Raw genomic sequence first — 10,417 nt, forward strand, 5'->3', positions numbered from 1 at the left:
GTTTTGGGTATGATTATATAGTACGCGAACGTAATAAAAACCTAATCAAATGCTAAATTCAGATAAACCATGTTATTCTAACAAGTAGACTATTATATGTGGCATAATATTATAGTGCCCGCGCCGTTGGATTTTACTATAAAGGTCATCGTAACATTCAAATAAATTACTATTTTTTCTATAGCAGTGAGCCCTGTAATGTCCAACACCTTTGGGTGTTGAAGTAGGCTGATATTCTATTACAGATAGAATTGTGTACTCCTTATTATTTATTTCGATGGTAAGAGGCAGATCATCCAACATAGCGTACATATCATGAAGTTCAAAAATGATAATGTCTTTAACCTCGTATACAAATGACACATTTCCACCGCGACAAATGTGACACTCTGGTGGACATTCTGTTTTTAAACATGATTGACAAGCTTCTTGCAGGTAATTGATACCTTTAGTATTTATTATATCCAAGTTCAACTGCAAATACTTGCAATTGAACAATTTATTTTCATCTTCATAACTTGGGCACATACTATTAGAGCAAACTCTTTGTCTTATAGCTGAAACGAATATGCTACTTGTACATATTTCATCTAATATTTTGGTCGCATTACATGAACAGTCGACTACGTATTGGGTGTTTAAAGTTTTGAAAAGTTTAAGGAGCAATTTCGCTCTCAGATCATATATTTTTTTACAAAAATTTTTCACATTCGATAATTCTGTAATGAATAACAAGAATTCAATAAATTCTCCTTTATTAATATGTGTATATGATTATGATAATAAAAATCAACAATCTCTTTGATTTCATATGATCAGAAAGTACATTTAATACCTAGATATACATATATTATATTTTTATTAGGTCATTGTAATAATAATTCCCAACGAACATTTGAGCGTGACTGTACGAACACAGTTTAGGTGTAATACGTTTAATAAAGGAGGTCATCGATACGTATGAATCCGTCGCTTTTTTGTAGTCATTCGAATTTGGTCGGATAACCTGCGCTGAATAACTGTTTTGGTTTGGTATTAATATTTACTTAACACGAAACAGTTGAAGCTGGATATTTTTACTATATATTATTTGATAAATGCACTAATTTTTGGTTTACATCTACACATCTTAGGTTGAGCCAGTTTCTTGTTTGTTGGCGTCAAAGTTATGATGCCGTCGTTTCGACTTTTAGTAATATTATTCATTAACGCTTGTAGGTTCTGTTTTGAAACTTTTTATGGTAATTATAAACAACAAGATGGAACGAATACAGTTTTTAGCGAGCTTATACGTCTTCTCATTTAGGCGCTACAATATTTTTTTAAGTTTTCAATAAAGCGCGATTACTTGAAAATTATAAATATTATCTGGCATCTAATTATGTCACAAATATGCACTAATTAAGAGCTATTCGTGTATGTTCATTCTACAGGCGCACATAAAATGGTCTTAGAGATACACGAATTCGCAAAACGTTACTGCAGCGAGAAACGCAATATCTCGAAAACCTGAAGACGCACAAATTATATTTATGGCGCACATACTTGCACAAATATAAGCTCTCTGCCCATGTATGTATTTTATCTCTCCGATAATTCGTCTAGAATTTTCTTGCTAGAACAACGTTACTCCAGCAGGAATCGTTTTTACGTTTTTTTTTCAAAACTACAACACGCACAATTTTTTTATGCGGCGCACATTTACAGCAGATTGCGCACTAATTATACGTTCTACTTATATCACTCTAGGTGACACTTTCTTGCTGGCGTAACGTACACAATTAGCTACCGTACCGGATCTTGTTAACAGGACATTATTAATGCTACTCATTAGGAGATAACTATAGGATAAATTAGGTTCCCAGTTGTCTTAACTTTATTACGCTTTCCTATAGACCTACAAAAACGCTCAAACATAATCAAACACTCTCTAAACATATCTTAAGACTACTAGCACATTAGTCTATTGTTGTACGTGTATAATAATCTTCATGGCGTCTCCCGTCTTGGCGAGGTCGAGCGCTTGCTTGGTGTCCGCGAGCGACACGTGGTGAGTGATGAACTTGCGCAGGGCTATGGCGCCGCTCGATACTGCCGCTATAGCCGGCGGGTAACTGAAGGAAAAATAAATAATAATGAAATATCTCAAGACGCTAATACTTTTTACACGATTTTCAGTCCAGGGTAGGATTTGAACTCGCTAATCGCAGCGCGGCGGTGTTGTGAGATGAGACCATGCAGTGTAGTCAAGTCATATTTGGGTGCAGATAATTGTTATGATCATTGTTGTTAGAGGTAAACTCATTCCGATGAAAAAATTAGGAAATTTCTGACACGTCTCACTTACTCGCGGGGTATGATTAGGTAGCGTATGTTTCTGATAAGGTGTTTTTATGGCGGTGATCGGGTACTGTAGCGGTACGATGTTAATTTAATCCGCATATCAAATTTAAATCAAACCTATGCACTAACTCTGTACTAGTCTGTACAGTATCGATACCCAATTTTAGACAACAATATAATAAAAACGCAACATAAAAAAGAAATATAAAATCAAGCGGTTTTTATTTTAAGAGAAGAAATAACAATATTAAAAACTCACGTATTAACTATTCTATAAGATCCTCTGATGTCAACTTCTCGTAAGAGCGCCTGTGTGAGCGGCACCTCCACCTTGTTCTCACCGATACCCACTACTAACACCACACCCGCTGTTTTTGTCACCTGGAACATATAAGAATACATGTTATCCCCAAGAATAGTTTCTGTAATAGTGAAAGTTGATTGGTCTTTTCTGGTGTAGTACTGACTGTCTTTCCAAACACATTTATTGAAATTGACTACTATTTTGAAATAATATTTGTAGCTGGTGCTATATAGCTCATAAAAAGGTATAAGATATTGATAGAAAACTTTTTGAAAGTGACATGTCCGCTAGTGAAGAAACTTGTCCAGCTAATAGACGGTAAAAAAGGACTATGCAAAAAATCGTCCCATATCATCAACAGATGCCAAACATATCTCATTAAATACATCTCCACATTATGATTATTTTTTACTATGGCGACATCACTGTAGGATATGGGGTTATCGTGCAATAAAAAAAATATGTTATACTTATACAGTTTTAGTAAGTATTAAGAACTGAATTAAAAATGTACTATTTAACTAAAAAAAAACTCGAGAGAGAACAGCCGTAAGACGTACTTTACCATCCTACTGTGCGGAACATATTCGGAATGGAATTTATTATATTGAATTATTTCGAGAAAACCAGCTTACTGATTTGCCAAGGTATAATATTCGAGAAGATAATGTCTGGTTAATTAGAGGACGAATACAATCTCGACACGTTAGATCGCGCGTTTATTATTGTTACATATTAATAAACCGAAGTGAAACTGGCAGACGTGCTATTGAACAGTGGTATTGCACATGCCTAACAGGGGCGCGTACGGTTGGAAGTTGTGCCCATATAATATCAATTATATGGTATATGGGCAAAGGTACGACATATCGACTTTAATCTACCAGCGGCAATGTTATCGACTATTATAACAGATGAAAAATATAACGTTATTTTTGTCTGGATAATAGTTCTGTTGTTATTAAGTATCTACTTGCACAATTTTATTTGTGTTATTAATACTTAAAATGTCTAGTTGAACAATTGCTTTTTGTAATTATCGTCTAAAATGTAATTTTTTATTTTAAAATAAAAATACTTTATTTTTGTCAAAAGTCTTTTTTAAAAAAAACCCCGTCGAATTCCGAACTAAAAATTGGTACTGACTTTTCATGGGACGTAATAATGATATTGAAACTTGTCCCATGTCTGTTGATGGGATGGGACACGGCCCATACATTTTTTTGCATGGTCCTTTAAAAAATACTTAAATTTCCGCCTAAAACCGTCTTTAAAACGATAGAAGAGATTCAGCAATTCCATTATAACCACACGAAAATTGTTTCGGAAAGTCAAAAAGCTGTTGAAGCTCCTCACCATCATGGCGACTCTCTGCGCGGAGGCGTACGCGCATGCGTCGATGGTGACGTCAGGCTGCGTGCCGAGCAGCGCCACCACGCCGTCCACCAGGTCCTGGTCCGAGTACTCGCGCTTCACCAGCAGCGTGTAGTCCGCCGCCAGCTCCCGCGCCGTGTCCAGCCGGGACTGCACCACGTCTGCAAACATTGTTATAAGAAATTTAGTCTATTTAACAGACCCTACCTACCTAAACTCTTCGTTCGGTAAAGTGGGTTGGACGGATGGCCGCTTAGTGTTGTTTGAACTGAACGTCTCCGTGCTTCCAGGGGCATGTAAGTTACTTTCAGTCCGTGCTATCTATATTACTTATACATATACTCGTACATTAGGTAGGTATAACATTACAGTAGTTAAGCAATATGTCTTTTTTTTGGCGAGTTGAATACTTTGACATTAGGTTGACCTGATCACGCATTACCGAAGATCGGTGAAGTCCAGTGTAAATGGCTATGAGCTTACTGGCTATAAGCTGATGATTGGTAGAACCAGTAAGTAACGAAAACACCTAAATTCTTTTGTTAGTTAGTTAGTTAAAATTGATTGTTATTCTGCAATTTTGGTGTCATGAAAAGTCTAATAAGTATCAAAGAGGAAATGCCATAACTTACCAGTAATAAGTATTTTACTAGCCCCCATAGCCTTAGCAGTCATAGCACACAGCATGCCGATAGGTCCAGCACCCAGGATCACGAGTGTAGTCCCAAGTTTGATGCCAGCACGGGAACACGCGTGCATCGCAATCGCAAGGGGCTGCACCGCCGCACCCTCTTCCATAGTTATGTTATCTGGCATTCTGAAAAAAAAATCCCTTTTACTTCATGGATCTCTATTTCATCCATTCGGTTGTTAATTTTATCTTCTTCCTTAGGCTCTACTAAGTCCTGATATGATGCACTGGAACAAGCGCTTCGCTCGTTCTATGACTGGAAAGCTCACGTAGCGCTTTTACAGTCTAGTCGGTACCATTTACCGAAAGTTTGACATTTAAATTTGTTTTAAGAAAGATATTCTTGCGAAGTAGGTAGGTACGCTAGGGCCACTGCTCAGTTTGTTATCATACTTATATCGTTTCGACCAATAGTTTTAATTCATAACTTTTTCTGTCATACTTTTAGTATTACTATCGTAATATGACTCCTCACTTGTGACAGAAGTCAGCGACATGTTTGTAGTATCGGCACAGGTTGCCGGGCGCGCCCACGGTGGAGCAGTAGTATGGCGCGATGCACAGGTTGTAGCGCCCCGTCTTGCAGTACTCGCACGCTCGACACGGCTGCGTCGGCTCTATCGCCACGCGGTCACCTACCTTCAATGACGTCACGTTTGAACCGATCTGGAGAAAAGAATTACCTATATATTGGTAGTTTGACAACGATTTTTTGCGAGTTTTAGTAGACCGTTGTTTAATGATGTCAAAGGTGTGGTGGACGAAGGGACACGTTTAATGGCCTACAAACACTAAAAGAATATCTCATTGACTTTTTAAATTAATGACTACTTGACTTGTTTTTGTTTAATTTAAAAGAACTATCTTTCAAGATAGTACGAGTCTTTGAGAAAAATAGTACTCAATTTAAGAAATTGGCTTGGCAATTTTTAAGTTCTAGTCTGTTCTAGCATCTATTTATTTTGAAAACTTGTTGTCGGTTTTGCATATTTAAGTGACCATACAAACAATCAACAGTGGTCGAAGTGACGGCGGGCTATAAGCTTGCACCCCACCTTGAAGACAGATTCGTGATAAGAAATGATAACACACCTTCGTGACGACGCCGGCGCCCTCATGGCCCAGCACGATGGGCTTGCTGACGACCTCCATGCCGCAGGAGCCGGTGGTGTACATCTTCACGTCACTGCCGCATATGCCCACGCACTCCATCTTGACCAGCACCTCTGTTCACAATCAGACAAGATACACCATCATTGACAGCACATACATGTACTACCTGTCTTAATAGCAAACGTCGTGAAACTCTGATTACACGACGTATTTTTTTTCTGCAGTGTTTTTCTGAGTGAAAAAGAAAAAACACTGTACCTACAACTAATCAGAGCATACCTACAGAACGTTTTTCTTTTCATAGGCTTTACCAATAATATGATACTACACTTACCATTTTCATTAATTTCTGGCATCGGCCATTTTTCCTGAAAACAGCAATAATCGCTCATTAAAACACGTATTAAAAGCTTGGCAAGCCTACTAAGGAAGTATACTATAACATTTCTAATGGCGAATCGTGATTGTTTTCCATACACCTCTGCCTTCACCTGCGGGTATAACAGCCGTGATAGTATGTACCTACGTACGTATTGTTCATTAGATTACATTCGCAATCAGTCACGAGAAACAGGGTCACGAGATCACAAAGAAACATTGCATACAGCTGATTTTATAATGATAAAGTGGTAAAAGAATGTTTATGTAAAACTTGGTTTGAATTAAACACGTATTTACCTATAAAAATGGTAACAGGGTAAATAAACATTTTGAAAAGATTTTTATTAATGCTGATTAATGATTAATTGTCCTGTTCAGTTCGATTCCATACCACAGGCATATGAAAGAGACAGTCCGAGCGGTGTAACTCGGTCGAAACTTCGGTTAACAAATAAAGTACCGTAAACCGTATTATATTAATCGCGTACAAGAACTCTTTTATGGAGTTAAATGTCTAAATTATGAATTGTAACAAAATATTTAAGCATGTTGTATATCGTTCACCTACGTGTTGATCTACGAGTATCGCTTAAATTATTTCATAGTGATGATGCACAACATTAAAATACCCACTAAGTATAACTTACAACAATGCAGTAAATACCGCAGTAGCGATTAATCTACGGGATTAACAGCTAACGGAGAAATGCGACAGTAATTATAACTGTTATATCTTTATTATATTACAAACAATAAAGACTGCAAGCAGATATAAGAGAAAAATAAGCTTTAATAACTGCCATCGTAAAACAAGAAATAGAGAGAGTTAAGCTTTATCAAATCAGTCATTCTTAAAGGCGAAGGAAAAATAGGTGCTGTAAAACTTAATAGGTATATATTATTGTATTCGCGTAAAAGACCCGTTTATAGTAGTATCATGTAACCAGTCGCGATAGTTTAAAATTGTGAAAGAAAGATAGACATGGCTTAAATTTAAGACATACGACCGACGAAAGATCGAGATACGATAAAGTTAACTATCTATCTAAGTAAAGATAGTTTTAAGAGATTAGGTAAAGCTTTAAAACTGACTAAGAAATGATTAAGTTAACTATGTAGTTACAATAGTTTAAAAAACTCACGATTCTGACGTCATAAGGTCCGTAAAGAACCGCAGCTCGGTTGTCGCCGTCCATTGCGGAGAATGCAAGTGAACTGTGAACAAATGACTAACTTGGACAAATAACAGAACAATTATATAATACAAATTATTTTGATACACTCGTTTAACGTCGGCTACAATGTAAACATTTGTGATAATTTTGTTAAAATGATCGCGTAATGAAATGAGATAACAGATTCAAATCAATAAGACCGAAACCTACTTATACTTTCTTGAAACATTCCATTCTGATAACAGATTTCAGTGACCTCCCATTTTGCAAAAACTTTAATAATAAGAGTTCTTTACAGACTTTATCGGTATCTAGGTAATACATACTTAATACCTTTTACGGACAGAGTTAATAGTTTTTGAATCATTAAAACTCAAAATTGCAAACGTGTTACGTGTACATACATATGATAGACATTGTGACGTCGAGGTCACTATTTTATACAGGGTGTGGTATATTCTATCCCACATAGATTTGTATTTCGAGCCTAGAATAACTCTGTGGCAGTGTCGTTATAGTGACCATGCATATAATATATACACGTGTCTTGGGTAATGCGAATTGAGACAAATATTGTTTCTTGAGTTTATTAGTCAAGACATTCAGTGATTGCTTAAAGAGGAAATATCGTGGTTGGATATTTTAGCACCTTGGGGATCCCAAGGAAACTCCTTAATTATTTGCAGTATGTAAAACAGATGAACAAATTCTACATATTTAGGTACTAGCTGACCCGCGCAACTTCGCTTGCGTCACATAAGAGAGAATGGGTCAGAATTTTCCACGTTTTTGTAACACTTTTTTACTGTTACTCTGCTCCTATTGGTCGTAGCGTGATGATATAAAATATGCTTTTATTTTCACGAAAAATATTTTTAAACTTATTTATATCTCTTAATATAACGAAGTCGTGCTATGGCATATCCGCCATTAAAACAGTTGCCATGACAACGGAATTTTGTTAATTTAATGTCATTATTATATTGATTATTCGCGACTTCGTTCGCCACCTGAATTTTCCCGGGAAATGCGTCATTTTCCCGGGGTAAAAAGTAGCCTATGTCCTTTCCCGGGTATCAAAATATCTCCATACCAAATTTCATGCAAATTGGTTCAGTAGTTTAGGCGTGATTGAGTAGCAGACAGACAGACAGACAGAAAGACAGACAGACAGAGTTACTTTCGCATTTATAATATTAGTATGGATTATTTATGGGTCCTGCTGGGTCTACGCTCATAACTCTTATTTACCTCCTGGTCAAGGCGTCGCCTAACAATTTTAACACAAATACGTGTATTTAAAGGCAAACTGAATGTAGACGCAGTGCCGTCGCGCCCTGTCATTTTTTTCAAATGGACCTAAAAAATCGTTCATTATGATGTAGCGTATTCTCAAGTTATTTTCATCATCTATCTCAAATAGACAACTACCTGTATAATATATTTGTTCACAAAATCTTCGCGAAATATGGTATATACTTATTTCTGTATAGTTTTATCAATGTTTACAATCATACATTATGTTTACGTTTAAGTCTTAAACAATTAATACTTACCTACGTTATAGATAGACGTATGTGCGTATTACTAACTGCTACCTACATACTGAAGAGTAATGCACAATGCACCTACAGGAAAATAATGCATTGGATTTACATAGCAAAAGTAGGTAACTGAGTAGAGAGACTTTGCAGTGTTCACAGCTGGCGGAGGTAGGTATACACAATTCAAAATTCAGATTATCAGTGACTCGCAGGCTTCTTAGCCGGCGGCGGGAGAGCCCGACAGTAGAGTTGCCACGAATAGTGAATTGGCCGAATACCGAATATTCGGCAATGCGGTCGGCCGAAGCGCCGAATATTCGGCCGACGAATATTCGGCACGAAATTGATGCTTGTCGGAGGCGCGTTAGCTGGATTAAGACAAGTCGCAACCTGCTTTCCTCGTTGCGTAGGCGCGGCAGGCGACGAGGGGTGGAGCGGGGTGCAAATAAACACAACATATCGTAGGCGAGTATTGTTTCAATTGCGAGTAAATCACGACACGGAACGCTTTCTCAGTGTAAAAATAATACATAAAATAAAACTTAATTACTATTTTGCTAAGAGACTAGCTTGCTAGGAGCTAAGAAGGCCGACCCTTACAAGTGGTGGTTCGCAAACGAAAAACAATACCCAAACCTTTCGAAATTTGCTAAAGTGTATCTTTCTTCTCCTGGAAGTAGCGTGTATAGTGAAAGGTTATTTTCTGAGGCTGGTATCATTTACGATGAAAAGCGTAATCGTTTGCCACCAAGAAATGCTGAAATGCTTGTTTTTATTCATCATAACTTACCATTGGTTAATATTAATTACTAAAGTGTTGTAATTTTGGAAATAAATACATAATTGTGAGTAATATGCTTGTCTTTTTTACATGGTTTGGTATTCGGTATTTGGCCGAATAGTACCTATTATTCGGCCGAATACCGAATAGCAAAAAAAGTGGCCGAATAGGCCGAATAACGAATAGTTGCCGAATATTCGTGACATCTCTACCCGACAGCCCCCGCTACCTCCCTGGAGCGGGACAAGCAGTAATGCATTTTCCTGACGAAAAAAAAAGGCTTATTCAGCTGACGGCCTGTTTGGTACAACAACTCTATTTCGTAAATACACAGAATTGTTAATCTTCTTCTTCTTATCGTATGGTTAGTGGTCAACCTAGTGTCAACGTTGTTCAAGCCACCCGAAGGTTTTTGACGTGATTTAACAACTGTTATCTTTATTGATAACAATCGGGACCGACTTTTTACGTGCCCTTCAAAGTACTGAGACGCCCAATTCAAATACCACTATGCGGTCACCCATCTATGGAATGACCGCGCTAAAGTTTGTTCAACCCACAGATCGTTTACCGACTGATGAGCGCTACTGGCTCTGGGCGCAAAAATTCATAATTATAACCTATATAAGTGATACATGAGGTTCTTTGCTAAGTTGTCTGTCAATATAAATCTTCAGGCATCATGTGATAGAAAGGAAGTCATCATGTTTA

The 10,417-nt window shown here is 37.2% G+C and overlaps 1 protein-coding gene across 1 annotated transcript; it reads right to left on the reverse strand.

The window, feature by feature from the left end:
- Positions 1-1,315: 1,315 nt before the first annotated feature.
- On the reverse strand, positions 1,316-7,490 carry LOC142979040 (sorbitol dehydrogenase-like). The gene is made up of 8 exons (XM_076123796.1): positions 7,349-7,490; positions 6,160-6,193; positions 5,805-5,938; positions 5,188-5,378; positions 4,654-4,838; positions 4,004-4,182; positions 2,603-2,724; positions 1,316-2,114 (listed from the first exon to the last, which is right to left on the reverse strand). The coding sequence occupies exons 1-8, from the start codon at positions 7,400-7,402 to the stop codon at positions 1,964-1,966; spliced, it is 1,050 nt and encodes a 349-aa protein (XP_075979911.1). The 5' UTR covers positions 7,403-7,490; the 3' UTR covers positions 1,316-1,963.
- Between the last annotated feature and the right edge of the window lie 2,927 nt (positions 7,491-10,417).

Source organism: Anticarsia gemmatalis, chromosome 15, assembly GCF_050436995.1.
Source record: "Anticarsia gemmatalis isolate Benzon Research Colony breed Stoneville strain chromosome 15, ilAntGemm2 primary, whole genome shotgun sequence".
Classification (NCBI taxonomy): domain Eukaryota; kingdom Metazoa; phylum Arthropoda; class Insecta; order Lepidoptera; family Erebidae; genus Anticarsia; species Anticarsia gemmatalis.

Bases quoted from the DNA above. Each gene is read 5' to 3' on its own strand.
- LOC142979040 (XM_076123796.1), bottom strand. From the start codon at position 7,402: ATGGACGGCGACAACCGAGCTGCGGTTCTTTACGGACCTTATGACGTC. The intron at 5,379-5,804 runs GTGTGTTATCAT...TCTTTTCTCCAG, and splicing joins GCGCCGGCGTCGTCACGAAG to ATCGGTTCAAACGTGACGTC. The intron at 2,725-4,003 runs GTGAGGAGCTTC...TATATGTTCCAG, and splicing joins CGCAGAGAGTCGCCATGATG to GTGACAAAAACAGCGGGTGT.